The sequence below is a fragment of the Bos mutus genome, chromosome 23 (assembly GCF_027580195.1).
Source record: "Bos mutus isolate GX-2022 chromosome 23, NWIPB_WYAK_1.1, whole genome shotgun sequence".
Lineage (NCBI taxonomy): Eukaryota > Metazoa > Chordata > Mammalia > Artiodactyla > Bovidae > Bos > Bos mutus.
Window position 1 is genome coordinate 40323820 of NC_091639.1, and position 22032 is coordinate 40345851.

Here is a 22032-nt window from a genome sequence, read left to right on the forward strand (position 1 = left end):
ATTTTATAATGTCATATATTTATATATAATTAAAATATATGTATATAAGAATCTATATAATGAAAAAGCAGTTCCGACCTGAATGTATAGTATGCTGTCCTTTTGTTTTAAATTTTTTAAAAAGCAATAGTGCACACTGGAAAGATACAAAAAAGAGAATACAACAGTGGCTTCTTATAAGGAGGGAATGAATGACTTTCACTTATATCTTTCTGTCTTAGGTGTTTGTAAAAATAGGCATGTATACCTTACATATACTTTAAAATAAGTATATCTGATATTTTGAAAAGTTGTAATGCCTAAGACTAAGCTGAAGTCATAAGTCACAAATGCCTTGTCCATCTCTACTTACATACCTTAGCGTAGAGTTCCCCTTATTCTAATCATCCTTACTGTAATCCTACCATCAGCTCTCAGTTCAAGATAACAGCTGTCTTCAAAATTTTGCTCTTTCTGGTACTCATTGCTCACGTGGTCTCACTTTGAATACTCAAGTGTTTGACAGAGCACCTCAAATTTGTATATCATCGCTTGAAGTTTTGTACATTTTCTGTTGTTTTCCAGAGGATTTGGGTTAAGTTTCTTCCCTGGTGGTCCAGTGGTTAAGACTTCACCTTCCAGTGCAGGGCGTGCGGGTTTGATCCCTAATCGGGAGCTAAGATCCCACATGCCTGTGGCCAAAAAAGCCAGAACAATAAAACAGAAGCAGTAGTGTAACAAATTCAATAAAGACTTTAGAAATGGTCCATATCCAAAAAAAAAAAAATACAGTTTTACAGTTAAGCAGTAAACTTTTAGTTTCCTGGAAGTAAGCAAAAAAAAAAATTCTGAGTTCTGTAGTTCTTGTGATTTGGCAGAAGAAGACACACATCATTCTGGTTTTTTAGAAAAACAAAAACCACTTTTTTTTTTACTCTAAATTTTGAGGAGACATCTGTTTCATGGGCCGTTTTATGCAATTTATACTTTTCCAAATGCTTCTTGTTTGTTGTTTTTGTCTACCCAACTAAATTATAAGCTTTCTTAGGACAAATTCCATTTTCTATACTATTTTTATTCCATCTCTGCCTAGAAAACACGCACTTATTCTTACAGTTGAAATTATAAATTAAGCAACAACTGCAGCCCAGCCACATTTCAGAGATTATGTTACCGCCACTTTTCAAAGACTTCGTCTTTGAGCAGTTTAGAATCTGATACCACTTGCATGCTTCTCAGCAGAGAATCTTCTCTGTTCGCTCTCAGGAAAAAAAAAAATCACGATTTGTTTCTTAGTGTGTAACTTTTACTGAGTTTTTTTGTAGCCCCTGCTTCCTAGCTGAGTAGTATATAATTTAAGGAATGGGAAATGTGTTTGAATTTTTGTTTTGTGAAAGTCTTAAAATATAGCCTATAGCTTTCAACCACTTTTTCCTTTCTCCTAGGCCAAGTTATCAAGGCATGGGACATTGGGGTGGCTACCATGAAGAAAGGGGAGATCTGTCATTTACTGTGCAAACCAGAATATGCATATGGCTCGGCTGGCAGTCTCCCCAAAATTCCCTCGAATGCAACTCTCTTTTTTGAGGCAAGTATGTGTGTGATGTTGCCTTGTTAGCATCTGCTCTACTACAGTGCTGGCTCCAAAGCGACAGGCAGTGCAACGAGGAGCTAAGCTTGCTATTGAGAATCGGATCCAACTTATTTATTTTGGAGCTTGGCTTCTTGAATTGTTTCCCACAAACCCAAGGGGTGTGTGCCAGTGCTTTCTTAGAAACGTGTCTCTGGCACAAAACGGTCATATCCAAATAAACAAAAGAAACCAGGCTTAGAAATAAAGGTTCTGGTCAGTGGTGTGAGTTGTGACATACTCAGACCTGACCAGAGGACAGGATGGGAAATGTGGGAGATAAATGTTGAAATACACCTAAACCAAGTTGTAAAGCTATTTTTATGACAGAGGTTTATGACTGTCCCAGATCTCACTTCCTCATTAGAAGCAATAGGTGGTGATAAAATGTTATTCATCCTGTGTTGAGTCACACATATTTGGCCACACTTAATTAAAAAATTAAGAGGGAAAATGCCTGAAACATTGTACCCAGGTAAAATACACCTTTAGTTGGTTGTAGGCCTGATTCATAGGGTTTAGTCTTACATTTTAAGAAGGGAATTCCATGAATCTGGGGTGAAAAAGTGGTGGCCTCTAGAGTTAAACAAAATTGTTTTGGGCCAGAACTGTGTCACTCTGGCGTTTTGCCCACAAGGCAGTTTTCCTAGTATTTCCTGTCTGTCTTCGCAGTGTAGCCCCACAGGATGTGGTCCTAGACATTATCATTACGTGAAGGTTCTTTCCAGGTATTGAAAAGTGCAGTGTTCTTTTTTCCCTACTTTTCCAATAACTGAGAAGCACAGATAAATATAAAACAGAGTTTTGTTTTGTAAAATGAAGGAGAATAGTTGCGCTAGCGTTTAAGTATGTTAAATTGAGTTTGTTTGGGCCATTCTCAGCCATATCCCTTTTTCCTTTCTAGATTGAGCTCCTTGATTTCAAAGGAGAGGATTTATTTGAAGATGGGGGCATTATTCGAAGAATCAAACGGAAAGGAGAAGGGTATTCAAACCCAAATGAGGGAGCGACAGTAGAGAGTAAGTACTGCTGTGAGAGGTCCCAGTTATGTGGACGAAGTGGAGCTTTCCTTTTTAAAATCTTTAAAAGAATAAATGTACTGAATATTTATCTGTAGAATAGTTTTAAATTCAACATTTATTTAATAAGGACTTCATTTAGTAAATATTCACTCAACCTACATGCGCCAAGAACTGTACTAGGTTCTTCAAACTCTTTAAAAAAGTGAGTAAAAGGTAAGCCCATCCAATAAGGAATTCTTAGTCTGTGGACTCCTTGGTGTGCCAATAGCCATATTAGTTACCTTACATATGTATTCATTTATTTCTCACAGTAACCTTTTGAGGTATGATTAATTATCCCTAGGCAAGAAAAGTGAGTTCAGAGAAGTTACATAATTTACCCAAGATTACATTTACTAAATAGAGCAGTAGATGGTAATGCCCTTCAGGGCTCTCAAACTCATCTCACAGGCTGTTGTCAGGATAAAAAATGGTTCATCATATTAGACAGATCAAAACTGGGGATTAATTTATTCTCTTTGGTGTCAGGAGACCTGGGTTCAAGTTCTGCTTCGTCATTTATAGAATGACCTGAAGCTGTTACATTTTTTTGTTTTATTTGCTAAATAGGGTATAAGAATAGGATGAGGACCAGGGTAGCGGAGCACCCTTCCCCCTCCCAGAGGGAGGTGTGCACATATCAGGCGCCACTGTGTACACCACTTGTCACTGTGCCCTCCAGTCGGCACCTGCTCCTCTCTTCAGTGCACAGTGCATGCTGGAGGACAAGAACCTTTCTTCATCTTTTTGTTTCCAGCGTCACTTACAGAGCCTTACACACATTTGGTGTTCAGCAAATGCTTTCTGCATGGATAAATGTTTGTAAGATGCCATTTACTAAGCCAAAGTACTTCAAAAAAGACAGTTGTGAGAAAGCATAAAGAAATACACCCATTAAAATAAAAAAAAAAAAAATCAAGGGAATTCTCTGGCGGTCCAGTGGTTGGGACTTAGCACTTTCACTGCCATGGCCTTGGGTTCAATCCCTGGTCAGGGAACTAAAGATCCTACAAGCTGTGTGGTGCAGCCAAAAAAAGTTGTTTTTTTAAATCAGTAAGGGATTAGTCTTCAAAATTTATAAACACTTTGATCCTTAACAGCATTAAAACACACGGCCCTCTCAAAAAATGGGCAGAAAACCTAAATAGACATTTCTCCAACAAGGAGATACAGATGGTCCACAGGCACATGAAGAGATGTCCAACGTTGCTAGTTATTAGAGCAGTACAAATCCAAGCCTCAATGAGATAGCACCTTACACTGGTCAGAATGGCCATCATAAAAAATTCACAAACAACAGATGCTGGAGAGGGTGTGGAGAGAAGGGAACCTTCCTACACCGTTGCTGGGAATGTAAATTGGTATAACCACTATGGAGAACAGTATGGAGATCCTTAAAAAACTAAAAATAGAGCTACCATATGACCCTGCAGTCCCACTCCTGGGCATATACCCAGAGGAAAGCATGATCTGAAAGGATCCGTGCACCCCAGTATTGATTGCAGCACTGTTTGCAATAGCCAGGACATGGAAACAACCTAAATGTGTGTCGACAGAGGAATGGATACAGAAGCTGTGGTGCATATAGAGCATGGAATATTACTCAGCCATCAAAAAGAGTGAAACAGTGCCATTTGCAGCAACGTGTGCAGACCTGGAGAGTGTCCTACTGAGTGAAGTATGGCATCCCTTACATGTGGGATCTAAAAAGAAATGATACAGCTAACTTACTTGCAAAACAGAAACAAGACCAACTTACGGTTCCAGGAGGAAGGGATAGTTAGGGACTTTGGGAAGGTCGTGTACACACTACTATATTCAAAACGGATAAACAACAAGGACCTGTTGTATAGCACATAGAACTCTCTTCAGTGTTATGTGCCAGCCCAGATGGGAGTGGGGTTTGGGGGAGAATGGTTACATGTATATGTACGGGCCGAGTCCCTTTGCTGTTCATCTGAAACTACCACAACTTGTTAATTGGCTATACCCCAATACCAAATAAAAAGTTTAAAATTTGAAAAATAAAGGTTTCATTTGAAATAGCATAATGAACTAGAATATCTAGGAATATATGTGACAAAAAATACGTAGGAGGTCCCTTACAGGGAAATTATAAACTATTGAAAGACTAAACTAAATGGATTGTGTGCCCCAAAAAAGAAATACACACATTAAAAAAATCAAGTCACTAAACAAGGATGGCAACAGGAATGAGAGTTCGTTTTTAAAATGTAAACTAGAATAGTTGATTCCCTCATCTTTAATGTTGCATATTGAACCACAACATTATTTTACCTTCTGTTTTGAACCCATTTTTCATTTTCACAGGTCTGGTAAATTAGTTCAAATTTCGCTTTTGTTTAAGTTGGAAACAGTTATAAATAGTATTGTTGTCCTATTGTAGTTAAAGTGTTTAGATAGTTATCATTCTTGATAAGTTTAGAATAGATGAAGAAGAGCTCAGATGTATAACGTTGGAGAAGCATCTAGACTAGGAGCTGAGAGAGAGGGTTCAGACTGTGGCCAGCTCTAACTGAATGTTGCCTCTCTAGCTTTAGCTTCTTTCGTGTACAGTGACACAAGGGAAGCTGTCTTGATTGCTAAGGTCCTACTAGCCCTAAAAATTCTATGACCAAATTCTAAATGTTTATGAAAGTTATAGAAATAATAGGAAATTCTCTTCAGTATATTAATAAGCATTTAGAAATCTTGTCTATAACATTTTTAAAATTTTTATTATGAAAATTTTCAAACATACAAAGTAAAGGATTTTTCACCTATGCTACAGTGACTTCCCTAACTCAGCAATTTATGTTTTAAAACTGGAGGTTTTTGTCAACTAAATTAAAAGGAAAAACTTTTCCCAGTTATAGGCAATACCACAAAGCTACCACTGCTAAATTAAATCAAATCTTGCTTTTGGTAATATTTTCAACGGGAGTCATTTTTTTTAATGTTTCACTGAAATAATTTTTAACTTTCAGAAAAGTTGCAAAACTAGTACAGAGAATTTCCTCTTAGCTTCCCCTTTACTTAACCACAATACATTAGCAAAATCAGGAAATTAACATGGATTCAGTGCTATTAACCATTCTGCACATCTTAACTTTAATGTCACTAGTTGCCATGTCGATGTCCTTTTCCAGCACACCATCAAATTCAGCATCCAACATTGTAATTTAGTTGTCTCCTTCAATCTGTGACAGTTTATCATCTTTCTTGTTTTTCACGACTTTAACACTTTTGAAGATAACTGGCCAATTATTGTAGAATATCCCTTAATTTGGGTTTGTCTGATGTTTTCCCCTGATCAGATTGAGGATACACATATTTGGAAAAATACCACATAAGTGATGTTGTGCCCTTCTCAGTTACCAGGAGGTGCATGACATTGGTGTCTCACTGCTGGGGATATTAACTTGGATCACTTGGTTAAGGTGGGGTCTATGTTTTTCCACTATAAAGTTACTGTTTTTCTGTCCATAATTATGAAGTATCTCATTGGGAGGGAAATATTAGGAAACTATGGAAATAACCTCTTTTACATCACACCTTCACACACTAACTTTAGCACCCTTGAATGAACGGTTTTTGTATGCAACAGTTATTACTGTGGTATATAATCTGCCTAATGGTGACTTTTCTATTTCCACTGTTTCTTCTACATTTAATTAGAATTCTGCTGTAAGGAAGAACTGCCTCTTCTCCCCTGTTTGTTTATTCACTTGTTTATTTACACCAGTATTGACCCATGGATATTGTTTTATTCTGTAGGTTATTGTTTATTAGTATTCTTGTTGCTCAGATTGTCCTAGATTTGGAGATTGAAAATTCCTTCAGCTTGGCTCCTTTGTCCTTTCAACACTGTTTCTTGAGCACATGCTTGCTTTGGACACCACTGGATGCTCAGGGTTTATTTGGTTAATTTTCCTGCCCCAGGTGTAGAATCAGCCATTTCTCCAAGGAGCTCTGATTCCTTTTCCTGGAGAATGGTATTTAGAAATGAAGATCTGGGTGCTAGGTATACTCAAGCTATGGAATGTTATTGCTTCTAAGGGGTCCAGGAAACACATGTACTTCAATGTGCATCTGTACATATCTATGTATACTTCTGTATTAGTATGTGAATATGTATTAACTCATTATTGACTAGAAACATATTAATACATTTTCTGTCACCTGAACTTTATTGACCAGAGACTTTTCAAGATTTATTTATAAATTGCTGGCCACAGGTGTTAGTTTCTGCTGAAATTCCCTGGTCAATAATACGTTAAAAACTATGGGTACGTACTGACACTTTCAGTTTCACCCCATCACAGATTTGTTTTAGCCTTCTCTCTGCTTCTTTGAAACTGCTTTCTCCTACAGTGAGAAACCTGGCTCTCATTATCCACAGTATATTTATTTATTTGCTTAATCATAGTATACACAGAAAGCAGTTTCAGAATTGCTAACCCATACCCCTCCAATATTCTTGCCTGGGAAATCCAACGGACAGAAGAGCCTGGAGGGCTACAGTCCATCGGGTCGCAAAGAGTCAGACATGAATGAGTGACTGAATGCACACACACACACGCACACCACCCCCCCCACCCCGCCCCCGTGAAAAGCAGATTTCCTAAGTAGGATGTGTCTTGAAAGTAGTTCCTTTTGTCCTGAGCCTGTCATACACTGAAAATACTACTCTCCAACTTAGGTTAGTTCTCTCATTTTCATTCCCTTCGTTGTGGTTATGTTACTCACTTGTAATACAGTTAAGTTCATCTGTTATGTTTGCCTTCCATTGGAGTTCCCCTCACACTCTGGTTGGTTTTAATTATTTGTTTTTGGGGTATATGAAACATTACCATGATTCTAGATGATATAAAAAGATACACTCAGAAGTGTTATCCCCCTCATCCTACTAACCTGTCCCCATTACCTCATTATTTCCATTCTGTTCCTAAATTTCTCCCTCTTATAGGTAGCCAGTCTCATTAATTCTTGGTTTATTCTTGTATTTTTTGGCAGAAATGAGCAGATATATTAATTTTTTCTTATAATCCCTTTTTGCATGAAGGATAATATTCTATCTTATTCTATCTAATATTCTATCAATATTCTATATTGATATATATTATATATTGTATAATATATTGATAGAATAGTAGAGATCAATCAGTTCAGTTCAGTTGCTCAGTCGTGTCCGACTCTTTGCAACCCCATGAATCACAGCACGCTAGGCCTCCCTGTCTATCACCAACTCCCGGAGTTCACTCAAACTCACGTACATCGAGTCGGTGATGCCATCCAGCCATCTCATCCTCTGTCGTACCCTTTTCCTCCTGCCCCCAATCCCTCCCAGCATCAGAGTCTTTTCCAATGAGTCAACTCTTCGCATGAGGTGGCCAAAAGACTGGAGTTTGAGCTTTAGCATCATTCCTTCCAAAGAACACTCAAGACTGATCTCCTTTAGAATGGACTGGTTGGATCTCCTTGCAGTCCAAGGGACTCTCAAGAGTCTTCTCCAACACCACAGTTCAAAAGTATCAATTCTTCGGCGCTCAGCTTTCTTCACAGCCCAACTCTCACATCCATACATGACCACTGGAAAAACCATAGCCTTGACTAGACGGACCTTTGTTGGCAAAGTAATATCTCTGCTTTTCAATATGCTATCTAGATTGGTCATAACTTTCTTTCCAAGGAGTAAGCGTCTTTTAATTTCATGGCTGTAGTCACCATCTGCAGTGATTTTGGAACCCAGAAAAATAAAGTCTGCCACTGTTTCCCCATCTATTTGCCATGATATATATCTATATATAGAGAGAGATAGATAGATATCTATATATTAGATGTGTATTATTATCTATATTATCTATAATATATATCTACATATATCTAATATTCTATCAACATGCTATATTGATATATAATATTCCATATAGAATTCTTTCTATTCTAATATATTCTGTGAATAGAATTTTTGATATATTGGAATAATCTTTTATATAATTTTATTCTTTTCTGTCTCTAAATATATTAAGAAAAGGCAATGACTAATTTTTTTGTCTCTCTTGTTAGTTTGTATTTTCCTGGGGAATTTTAGAGTAAATGGTTTATTCTTTTTTATCCCAGAAGCCCTTTTGGGTTTTCTGGAACAAATCAATTTTATAAAAATTTGTTGTATTGTCAGTTGTCAAGGTTAAGGTGTTCCGCTCTCCCTCTGTGAAACCTATATGAAGCTCTTTGCAACTCTGTGTGGGAGGAGGACAGAAGGTTGACTCAGAAGTGGTCCCTGTCAGAAACCAAGATCACCTTGTTCCTTTTAAAGTCTTCTCAGTCTTGTCTTGACTGATGTGCCTTTTTTGCAGCATCACTATAGACTATTCAAAACCAAGTAGAAATCCTAAAACTAAGGCCAGTTGTGAAAGAAAAACTACAGACAGTGATCATCCATTATAATGTGTCATTATAGATATACAAGAGGGACTGAGTTTCCTGTCATTTCTGTATAAAGGTACAATGAATAGTCAGGGGAAGGGGCCCACAGGCTTCAGAAGTGATAGACACGAATTTTGAATCTCAGAATCACTATTTGATATTTTTATGACTTTAGACAAGTTACTTAATCACCTTGAGCATCCATCTTTCTCATCTGTAAAATGAGAAGAATAATTTTTTTACCCCCACAGATTGTTGTGACAGTTAAGAAAGGTGCCTAGAATGTGGCAGACACTTAATTTCTTTATCTTCTATATTATGTTTATATCATATGTTTTGCTGTCTTTAAATAGATTTAAGGAAATAAACCCTAGACTTCTCTTTCCCTTATACTCTCCAGCCAATCCATTAGTAAATCGTTTTCCTCTACCAGGTTTGATCTGGAACCCATAATCAGTTTGTCTTTGGTAACAGTCTTTAAAATAATTATATACCTTCTTAGTAATCTTACCTAAATCATATTTCTCCAGGATTTTTGTTGGTTGGTTTTTTGAAGAACAAAGTTATGGATGGAATCAAAAGGCTTATATTGAATTGTGATCTTTTGCTTCCTTTTAATGGTTTCTTTGTGGAAGACAGAATTGCACATTAATTTGACAGAACTTAATCTTTCTCAAAGACATTGTGATATTTTACTCCCTCTGTCAGGATCCTAATGGTTGCAAATCAATAGATCCTGTTCCAGTGTGTGTTTTTATGTCAATTAAGATGACCATCTTGTAATTTTTATGCAATGTTGTCCTTTTTCCATTAAAGAAAAGTTACTGTGTTCTAAGGTCCTCTAATTGACATTATCATGATGACTGATACTTTAGTCATCATACTTTAGTTTCATTGCCAGTAGTGGCTACATTGTTACTTTTAAGCTTTGTTTTCTTAGAAAAACCAATTGACTGACATGCACCTCTGAAGAGCTACCAGCTCCTCTTGCCCCACCTCCCATCTCTCACCTCTTCTGATTTGTTAACTTTGTGCTTGGAGTAGGTACATTAAAATGCTCTCTGAGTTAAACTAACTCTTACCTCACAGTACTTTCAACCACATCTGAATGCAAAGAGTACAGACAGTCGGCAGTATTTTCAAATGTGGAAATTTCAACAGAGTGATCTACAGGGAGTTGAGTTGTTGGGAGTACCCTTCCCCCTCACCTTTCCCTCCACGAATCCCACTGAAATGAGAGTTGGGGAAGGGAAGGGGATAGATGGAGAATGATTTCAAAAAAGAGGAAGAAATCTATGGTAGTGGTAGAAAACAGGAAAACTTCAAGAAGTATGTCAAAAATTATGAAGAATTTCTGGAATATGTAGATAAAATTGGACTGATGGAAACTAGACTCAGGAAACCCAACCCACAACAGGTGTAAAGACCTCTGCAGAGCTACATACTGTTCTTTTCCATAGACTTGGGCAGAACTCCAAGCTTGGTTAGCTGGTACAAGGGAGCCAAAGCAGGCTATGGGGCAATCATAAGGGTTGTTATAAAACAGTATGGAACAGCTGGGCCAGCAAGCTGCTTATGTAGCAAGTTCTCAACTTTGGCTGAATTTAGAATTACCTGAGGAGCTTTTAAAATCCTGATGCCCAGGTCTCAGTCCAGACCAGTTAAATAAGAATATTAGATCTCAAAGGATGGAACTCCAGGCATAAGGATTTTTTTTTTTCATATAATACAAGTTATATAATTGGGTCAGTGACTTAACATGTAATTTTATTTCATGATACATAAATATTAATCAAACACCCAGGAATCAGACAGATGTTAAGCAGCTAGACAAATTCTCTAAGGAGGTTATGAGCAGCGACTTCCCCAGCAGTCCTGTGGTTATGACTCCGTGGTTCCAATGCAGGAAGCATGGGTTCGATCCCCAGTCAGGAACTAAGATTCCACACTTGGTGTGTGGTGTGGCAAAAAAGAGGTTACAAGCTGAGTTTCTTAGAATTAACTGCTGTTTATGAGAAAAAAAAATCAGATTTCTAGACCAAAACAGATTGTAATTTAAGAGGACTGGGATGGGGTCTAGAAATCTGCAAATTTTAAAAAAAACTCTCCAAGGGATTCTACTTTGCAGCCAGGGATTCAGAATTACTACTGTAGGGCTTGGCTGTGACTTTTGCTCCCAGACTAAAGTCAGTAAGGCTAGATTTCTGAAATAAAATAGGGATCTGCCTTGGAAGACTCCATGTGTTAGGACTTGGACTGCAGAATAAGAACATAAAGTACCTTTGAACTTTGAAAACAGATTTGAAGGGGGAAAAAGTGAAAGAGCAACTCTGCCCAACAGTAAATAAGCTGAAGTGTCTTGTTCCTGAAGTAAAACTTTCTCCTACGTCACCAGTGGAAAAAGGTGTCCCCAGCCTTCCTGTGCACATCATCTCAGCACATAGTAAATGCTCAATAAATATCTGTGGACTCTTCACCCAGAGATCCCCATGATCAGCCCACCCTTCTTGGGAAAAGGCTTACCTAATCCAAGAGCTTAGAAAAGCTGTGCCAGCTAACTAAACTCACTTGATCTTTCTGAATCCTTCCTTTATAATATGGCCAAATAATACAGAATCCTCAGCAGATTCTGAAACAGAAACACTCAGATAGACTTGTCTAAGTATTCAAAATACTAATACAAAATACTAAGAAATAGAAGAGAACTTTCAAAATACTAATTACTATCTTCAGAGATATTTAAAACAGGATATTGAATTCATGACTCAAGATCAGCTTCTCTGAAAATGAAGAAGATAAGAAAGTATCTGTAAATTAAGAATGTGATTATCAAAACTGGAATACCAAGGAAGGATTGAAAAGCAAAATGGACAGTCTCAGAATCCTGAATTAGTGATACAAAAGATGGTAAAGAATATCTCAGAACACAGAGAAAAAAACCCAAAGAGATGAAAAATTAATCAAGGATAGGTAATATGTATCTTCCTAGAGGAAGAGAGAAGAATCTTAAGATTGAAAGGACCAGTTGATAGTGGCACAGGAGTGCATTTTCACCTACATACATCCTGATGAAATTCCTCCCTCCCTCTTTCTTTTTTCTTTTCTTTTCTTTCAGTTGAAGTATAATAGACTTAAAATACTGGTTTCAGATTGGGTTGGCCAAAAAGTTCATTCAGCAAGCTGATACTGAATGAACTTTTTGGCCAACCCAATACATTAACAAAATGATCACTATGGCAAGTGTAGTTACCCTCTGTCATCATATAGGGTTATTACAGTATTACTGACTGTATTCCCTATGCTGTGCATTATATCCCTGACATTTATTTTCTAACAAAGTTTGTACCTCTTTATCTTCCTCATCTATTTCACTTATCCCCACTCCCTCTGGCATCCCTGTTGATTTCTGTATCTGTGACTCTGCTTCTGTTTTGTTACACTTGTTTATTTGCTTTGTTTTTAGTTTTCACATGTACATGAAATGAGATGGTATTTGTCTTTTTCTGACTTACTTTACTTAGCATAAATACGACATCCATCCATGTTGTCATAAGTGGCAAGATTTCATTCTTTTTACGGCTGAGTGTATCTGCTGAAATTTCTTAATTCCATTACTTAAAATTTTGCATGCTTCCAAAACTGTGCAAAGGACTAAGAATCAGAATGACCTTGTGAAACTACATACGAAAAGACGTTTTAAGCATTGTCTATGAGTATTTTGAACCTAAAATTCTATCCCCAGCCAAATTCCCACTTAACTATAAGAACAAAATTAACTATTGGGAGTATGCAGACTTGTGCCCTTTTGGGGGGTGGGGGGGAAATAGGATATACTAAAACGTCACAAAAGATAAAGCCAAGAAGTGAAGACTCAGCCATAAGAAACATCAGTGAGCATAAAAGTAATTTCCATACCAGGACAACTGAAGTTGGGATCCCTGAAATGGTAGGACTAATGTTAAAAATAGTAATTGTTTAACAGTCTGGGTCATTTTAACAAAATGAGATGCAGATGGGAAATGAAGGAAAATGAGAGGAAGGAAATTGGCTAAAATGATTTTCTTACTCAGATTCTGCCGATTAGTTCAGTTCATTTCAATCGTATCCAACTCTTCGTGACCCCATGGACTGCAGCATGCCCCTGTCCATCACCAACTCCCGGAGCTTGCTCAAACTCATGTCCATCAAGTCACTGATGCCACCCAACCATCTCATCCTCTTTTGTCCCCTTCTCCTCCTGCCTTCAATCTTTCCCAGCATCAGGGTCTTTTCAAATGAGTCAGTTCTTCACATCAGGTGGCCAGAGTATTGGAGTTTCAGCTTCAGCATCAGTCCTTCCAATGAACACCCAGGACTGATTCCTTTAGGATTGACGGGTTTGATCTCCTTGCAGTCCAGGGACTTTCAAGAGTCTTCTCCAACACCACAGTTCAAAAGCATCAATTCTTCGGTGCTCAACTTTCTTTACAGTCCAGCTCTCACACCACAGCTTTGACTAGATGGGCCTTTGTCAGCAGTGTAATATCTTTTTAATATGCTGTCTGGGTTGGTCAGAGCTTTTCTTCCAGGGAGCAAGCCTCTCTCAATTTCATGGCTGCAGTCATCATCTGCAGTGATTTTGAAGCCCCCAAAAATAAAGTCTCTCACTGTTTCCACTGTTTCCCCATCTATTTGCCATGAAGTAATGGGACTGGATGCCATAATGTTAGTTTTTTGAATGCTGAGTTTTAAGCCATCTTTTCTACTCTCTTCTTTCACTTTCATCAAGAGGCTCTTAAGTTCCTCTTCACTTTCTGCCGTAAGGGTGGTATCATCTGCATATCTGAGGTTATTGATATTTCTCCCGGCAATCTTGATTCCAGCTTGTGCTTCATCCAGCCTGGCATTTCACATGATGTACTCTGCATATAAGTTAAATGAGCAGGGTGACAATATACAGCCTTCCCAATTTGGAACCAGTCCGTTGTTCCATGTCTGGTGCTAACTCTTGACCTGCATACAAGTTTCTCAGGAGGAGGTTGAAATTAGTTCACATTGATAAATATGTGTGTGTGTGTGTGTTAAATGATTTGTTCAAAATTTAATCTTAGGTGCCAATAAGAATAGTATGTAGAACTTCCAAACCACCAGCATGAAGTGGGGAAGTAAAGGAACAAGGAAAATTTGACTGAACTAGTAAAGGTAATAAAGGAAAAATAACAAGAAAACATTATATAGGAAATAAAAAATAAGATGGTAGGAATAAAATCAATCAAAGTCACCTATTACAAAAAACATGAATGAGGTAAAGTCACCTATTAAAGGCAGAAATTCTCACGAGGTTAACACAAAGATGACAACAAAATATAGGTATGTGTTCCTTATAAATAATACATATGTTGTTTATAAATAGCACCAAAAACCAAAGTGAAAGAAAGTGAAGTCATGCAGTCATGTCCAACTCTTTTGTGACCCCGTGTTCCCCAGGCAAGAATACTGGAGTGGGTTGCCATTTCCTTCTCCAGCGAATCTTCCCGACCCAGGGATTGAATCCGGGTCTCCCGCATTGGAGGCAGACGCTTTAACCTCTGAGCCACCAGGGAAGCCAAAAACCAAAATGGTCCAAAAATTGAAAATAGAGGAAGGATTTAATGTATGCCCATGTTGAAATCTGATAGAGCTATCATTATTAAAGAAATGCAGATCAAAATTACAACAAAGTATCACCTCACACCAGTCAGAATGTCAGTTATTAAAATCTATAGACAATAAGTGCTGGAGAGGATGTAGAAAAAAGGGGACCCTCTTGCATGTTGGTGGGAATATAAACTAATACAGCCACTATGGAGAACAGTATAGAGGTTCCTTAAAAAGCTAGGAATGGAACTACTACCATATGACTCAACAGTCCCATTGCTGGGCATATACCCTGAGAAAACCATAACTGAAAGAGCCACACGGACCCCAGTGTTCACTGCAGAGCTTTTCACGATAGCTAGGACATGGAAGCAACTTAGATGTCCATCGACAGACGAATGGATACAGAAATGTGGTACATATATACAATGGAATATTACTCAGCCATAAAAAAACACATTTGAATCAGTCCTAATGAGGTAGATGAACCTAGAGCTTATTGTTCATCCACCTAGAGCCTGTTGTACAGAGAGGTAAGTCTGAAAGAGAAAGACATGTTGTATATTAACACGTGTGTGTGGAATCTAGAAAGATGGTGCTGATGAACCTATTTGCAGGGCAGCAGTGGAGACGCAGACAGAACAGACTTGCAGATGCAGCGGGCTAAGAAGAGGGTGGGACGAACGGAGAGGGAAGCGTGGAAACCTGTGTATTACCATATGTAAACTAGCCAGTGGGAATCTGTGTGACACAGGGAGCTCAACCCAGTGCTCTGTGACAACCTGGTGGGGTGGGGTGGGGTGGGAGCTGGGAGGGAGTTTCAAGAGGGAGGGGACATGTGTATACCTGTGGCTGATTTATGTTGATAATATGGCACAAACCAGCACAATACTGTAATTATCCCCCAATTAAAAAATTTTTTTTAAACTTTATTTAAACTTAAATGCATATTGTCACAAACATTACTTCTCATCATTTTATTTCTCAACAAAGACAAGGTCTTGCTCTAACTTCTCCTTCCCCTCACCCAAGTTGCCAACCCCAAGACTCACTACTGTTTATTTTCTAAAAATTCTTTAAAAAAAAAAATCTGATAGAACTATGAGGGTTTTTCTGGTCTTGTTTTTCACATGCTTCAATGCCCTAGCAAATTTTGTCCAGTAAGAGAGAGCAGTTCTTGAAACCATTTTATTAGGTATTTTCACAAAATAATGTTATATGGTACCTGGGTCTAGAGCTTCCCTGGTAGCTCAGCTGGTAAAGAATCCGCCTTCAATGTAGGAGACCTCAGTTCAATTCCTGGGTTGGGAAGATCCCCTGGAGAAGGGATAGGCTACCCACTGCAGTATTCTTGGGCTTCCCTGGTGGCTTAGATGGTAAAGAATCCTGCAATGCAGGAGACCTGGGTTGGGAAGATCCGCTGGAGGGCATGGCAACCCACTCCAGTATTCTTGACTGGAGAATCACATGGACAGAGGAGCCTGGTAGGCTACAGTCCATGGGGTCACAAAGAGTCTGACACAACTGAGCGACCAAGCACAGCACCTGGGTCTAAAATGGATAGTGTTTATTCTTTCAGATATTTCCATTTTACATAGCTCTAAAGGCCACCTCATGCGAAGAGTTGACTCATTGGAAAAGACTCTGATGCTGGGAGGGATTGGGGGCAGGAGGAGAAGGGGACGACAGAGGATGAGATGGCTGGATGGCATCACCGACTCTATGGACGTGAGTTTGAGTGAACTCCAGGAGTTGGTGATGGACAGGGAGGCCTGGCATGCTGCAATTCATGGGGTTGCAAAGAGTCGGACACGACTGAGAGACTGAACTGAACTGAACTGAAAGGCTGCTTAGTCACTCAGTCGTGTCTGACTCTTTGTGATCTCATGGACTGTAGCCTGCCAGGTTCCTCTATCCATGGGGATTCTCCAGGCAAGAATACTAGAGTGGGTTGCCATGCCTTCCTCCAGGGGATCTTCCCAACCCAGTGATCGAACCTAGGTCTCCCACATTGCAGGCAAATTCTTTACCGTCTAAGCCACAAGGGAAGCCCATATAGCTCTAAAAGTTATCTTCAAATCCTCAGGTAGAGTAAAATCTTAGTAGAAAATAATCTTTTTGTTATTTAAAAATTCAGCCAATGGACCATTTATTTTAGAATAGTATTAAAAACAAAAGCTGCATATCAGTGAAGAATTTAAATAGCTCTTAAGTTTATTAAAAATAGGAGTTCTAATATATTCAAAAGGGAAAATTCCTATAAATGAGTGAAAATTACTATTTTCCTTAATGCCCTGTTTTCAGATTAATCATTAAGTAAATATTTACTTTCTGGCCCTGAACTGTGTGTTGTACACACAGTTAGACATACTGCGAGGTACAGAAGTGTAAGAGATTGCCTTTGCCTGCTTTGAATTTTATTCACATTTTGACAGCACTCTCTGTGGAGCCATTAACTGGTTTCTCATACCAAGTTCTAATTTTTGTTTAATCTGGTATAATTTACCACTCATTGCAGGAAAATAATCATAGCTAACGTTCATTGAGTTCATCTCTGTGTAGCCGCACATAATAGTGTTTTCACATAGTAGCTGCCCTGACATAAAAATGAATGATGTCAAGTATTGGGCTAAAAGTTTTAATTCAGTACCTAATTTAATCCTGTCAACAGTTAGCTAACATTATTTCCCTAATGTATAGATGAGGAAATTGATCTTCGGATAATTTAAATGACCTTGCCTAAAGCCACAATTAAGTGACTGAATGGGACAGGAATCCAGCAGTGACTCAAGTGCTATACTAGCGTGAAGAGGAGAGACTGGTGAGGAGTTTTGTTGGTGTAGAATGTATTGCTATGTGTATGCTTCCTGTTTAGACTAAGACGTATAACCATTATTCAGTTCAAGCAGCCAGGCTGCATGCCCGCTCTCAGCTAGCTTCTGTCCCTCAGTGCCTTGAGCAGCCTTCCAGTGGGGGGAGTTGACTGCCGTGCCTGAGGGGAGCAGTTTCTCTTCTGCTCAGTGATTAATATGCCTCTCCTGATTTGAGAAACCTATCTCTGGATCTGCCTCTTCAGGGGGTCATTAAGATCCCACTGTCTCTTGGGTGCTCTGCTCTGTTAGGCAGGAAACGCAAGCAGAGAGAAACTCCCTTGGCATGAAGTAGGCAGCAGAGAAAACCCTTGCTGAGTGGGAGTAACCTGTCGCAACCTGGTTTTCTCTGGCTAAATGGCCAGTCTTGTCTAGTAGTAATGCCATTACAACATTCCCATTCAGATCCCCATGACCCAGTAATTGTTTTGGGAATGAGTGCAAAGCTATCAGACACCAACTACTATAATTAGAAAAGAGAAAAACACTCACCAGAGCTAACGTCTTTAGGCTGGAGGGATTACAGCACTTTTTAATTTTTTTTAAGGTTATGGAGCCTCTTTCTCAGTTTTGCTTCCTAAAATACAAATTATACCCAAAATGCAAGTTTTTTGATTCTTGCATTCCAGTTTTTTTTTTCTTTCCTTACTGCAGTGCACTCTTTCCTTTCCCCCCCTATTTTAATCGGAGTACAAATTGCTGTCAGCACATCGAGTTCATGTGCCAGCCACATTCAGAACAGGGTGTTCTGTGCTCTTCAAAACAAAATTGCTCTAGGGCAGTAAGAGAACAATAAGTCAGAGCTCCAGTTTAAGTGATGTTTTGCAGCAGACCAGGCTCACTTGATGTGGTTACACTCGGATTTCGAGGGGAGGCTCGGGTAATTCAGTTTGGTTTGATTTCGTGGGGTTTGGAGGATCTCCCCCCTTTAAGTTACGTAGACTTGAAGTTAAGAGAAAATGTCCCTTTCTAACTTGTGTATTTCTTTCTCTCCCCAAAAAAAGCCCTAAGTAGAAGCATCCTGTATGTACTTTTATTCTCTTTGGGCACGTCATAGATCATTTACTTCCCGTAAATCAGGCTGGTTGGAATTAGCAACAGACCTCCTGAGCCCTAGAGGCCGAGCTCCCAGTGAGTCATGATGGTTATTATTAAATATTTATTAAATGAGTATTTGCACTAAGTGATACAAGGTCAAAAGCAACCACAGGTCTTCCACAGCCAGAGCTGCCGTGGTTTTCTTTGGTAGCAATTGTTGAGACAATTTTTTAAAAAGCAGTTATGTGGGAGCCAGACGTGTCTGCATCTGTCCCCATGATGGGGGACCGGGACCCTGCTGTGGCGATCCGCAGGCATTTCTGTAGCTCCAGGATGGGGTGTGAGTTCTCGTCAGCTGTCACATGAAACATGTCACACCAGTGTTCCAATTTTAGAAACCAGTTAACCTAGCGATAGGGTTTGCTAGTAGATGTAAAGAATCAGTGGGCTCTCTACTAGCTAAGGCTGTAACACCTCCTCTTGCACTGACATTCCAGATAATTAATGTCAATATTAAAAGGTTTTATATACACACACAGACTGCTGTGTGTGTGCGCACGTGCATATCAGTTTATCAGTTTAAGATTTTGTGGTACTATAGTGCTTATTCAGGTTCAACCTAAAAGAGATTTAATAGAAAAAAAAAGATTAGTTTCTCTATAAGGTAGTAAGTGTTTGTAAGCATTATTGCAAATGTTTCCCTATTGGGGGGCTAAAACACTGGTTCTCCCAGTATTATCTCTCTCAGACCAGCTGCGGTGAACTTTTTTTTTTCCTTTCTTAATTATACTTTAATTATAATTTGACTTGAACTTTTTTTTTTTTTTTCTTGCTTCACTTATCTTTCCCAACATGTTTATTAGTAGCCAGTCTTTTCTTTCCCTAACATAAAGGGGTTATCACATGTAAGGAGAATTTCTGAAATCATTTCTATAATCTTCAGATCAAGTATATGCATCAAGCTGAAAACCAGCCTAGGAAACTGACACACAGGCAGGAATCTTTCGCAGAGTCTCTGGATTTCCTGTTTTGAAAACACATTCAAAGTTGATCAACCTAAAACCACAACGAATGTACTGATAGCTTCCTCCCCCACTAAATGTTCTCTCCTTCAGGGAGGAAAACACTTCTAACAATAAACCTCACACAGAAAAAGTTGTGAGCTACTAGGATCATAAATCTCAATGCTTGAGATGTGCTACAGTACGTGGGCTGAAATTCACTTTGCTCAGCAAATCTTTTTTACATGAAAAGTGTCATCACTTTTCTAAATTTCTTAGGCAAATTTTAAAATATATAAGAACATAAATTTTTTTAGAATTCTCAAATCCTTTAGAAATACGAGCTTTTACTCTAGTAAAAAAAAAATCTTAAAAAAAAAAAATTACTTGGCTGTGCCAGGGCTTAGTTGCAGCATGCAGACAGACATTTAGTTCCCTGACCAGGGATGGAACCCAGGCTGCCTGTACTGGGCGCACGGTCTTAGCCACTGGACCACCAGGGAAGTCCCTCTAGTAAAAATATCTTAAGCTTAGAATTTCCTGCAGAATCTCTCAGGTGTGTACGTATTTGAAAATAATAAAGTTGAATTTATTTGGGACTGTTTCTGAGAGAACTTTCACCGTGCTGCAAGCTAAGTTGTATTTTATATAGAATGTTCCAAAGGTGAGTTAATTGAGAGTCATCTGTATCGAACAGAACAAAATTCCTCTATTCCAGCTCCACTCTGAGAGCCAGTCTAGCTGTTGCCCCTGTTTAGAGGGTCTGACTCGAATCAGGCCTTCTCTAGTTTGGCCCAAGTGTCTGGCTCCATCCTGTATCTGTGATGGGAACAAATCAGGATGGTATTAATCCTAGTGATTAGAAAAGGGTAGAGAACTTGAAAGCATAAATGTCCATGTGACATTTTGGCCCCTAGTATCTGTGCCACTGCTGTTTACTTTTCAGGGTTTCTCTCATTTCCTAGGCCTGGGCTAAAGGTAACCTGATCAAATTACAGGAATTAGCTTTGAAACTAGTTTCTGGTCTGTGTCTAGAGTTAACATTACTGGGTCATAGAACTATAGAGTTTTAGAGTTTCAAAGGAGCTTTGAGATTCAGAAGTTGAAAAGTATATGTTGGAATTGAATTTGTATTTGGAACATAACTGTCTCATCGAACGGGTGTAACAGAACAAGTTATGTTTAGTCTCTAAAGCAAGTTATTGATCTAAAGTAAAGTAGCCCAACCAGTCGTAGAAAAGAAGCATTTTAGGAATTCATTACATTTGAATCGAGGCCATTATATTACAGAAGCAGGAATAAAGAATTTTTTATGAAAGATAAATTATTATATTGCTTTTTGGCTGCTGTGCTGTCGTGCAAACCATCCATTTTTCTTACTGAGTCAAAGACCTAAATGGAAAGGAATGAATATCCTTAATACTAAACATAGTTGGAAAGTTTCAGAGAATTGTTTATCCCAGAAGGAAAAGTCTAACCAATCAAGAGGAAAATACATATCTATATGCATTTTTCCTATATTATACTAACATAAAGCCACTTATCTAATATGAAATTACCCGGAAAATGAGCTGAGTTTGAGTGCAGTGGCTAAGTAGGCCCTGAGAAATTGACCTCTTAACATTTCTGAGGAGGTGGCTGAGAAATTTGATTTTTCAAGTTATAGTAGACTTGATTCCTTCACATTTTACATTTATTATTCCACTAAGGGATTACAGCTGTGTTATTGATGATGTTGCCTTTGGCTTTTCCATTTTATTTAAACATGTTTGTGAATGAGGTTAAAGCTCTTAAAAAAGGGCTTCTGTATTCAGTTAACCCTCGTATATCACTGGAGAAATAGCCATTCAGTTGTTTTTCAACCCAGACATCTGAAGCCAAGAAAATGTTTAAGCCTTTATCTACTTGGTATTAAATTTGTGGCATTTTGATAATTACCTACTAAATAATTAGTTTTTCTTGTGTTACAGTAGAGGATATCTCTGTCAGGTTAAGTTAGAACTGTTTCCACTTTATTATCTGCTAAACTATCTTATTCATATAGTTACAGTAATTTTTAAGTTTAAACCTAAAACAGAAATAAATATGATTGAGCTTAAATTTCCCAACTGGGTGGACTAAGCTTCAACAGGACATAATCCATATGTCTCCAGATGCAAAGAAGAAGGGGAAATACTCTTTTATCACGGCCCTACATTAGCAAGTCACAAGGAGCAGCTCTGCTGACTGTCCTGTCTCCCCTCTCTCAGTCCACCTGGAAGGCCGCTGTGGTGGAAGGACGTTTGACTGCAGAGATGTGGGGTTCATCGTTGGTGAAGGAGAAGACCACGACATTCCAATCGGAATCGACAAAGCCCTGGAGAAAATGCAGCGTGAGGAACAATGTATTTTATATCTTGGACCACGGT

The 22032-nt window shown here is 38.6% G+C and overlaps 1 protein-coding gene across 3 annotated transcripts in view; it reads left to right on the top strand.

Moving 5' to 3' along the window:
- The window catches only part of FKBP5 (FKBP prolyl isomerase 5), a 120591-nt gene that overhangs the window by 81477 nt on the left and 17082 nt on the right, over positions 1-22032 (top strand). For all 3 annotated transcript variants that reach the window (XM_070361211.1, XM_070361210.1, XM_070361209.1), the window contains 3 exons: positions 1425-1567; positions 2514-2628; positions 21874-22030. In XM_070361211.1, the coding sequence (XP_070217312.1) occupies positions 1425-1567; positions 2514-2628; positions 21874-22030 (415 nt within the window). The remainder of the gene's footprint in view (positions 1-1424; positions 1568-2513; positions 2629-21873; positions 22031-22032) is intronic.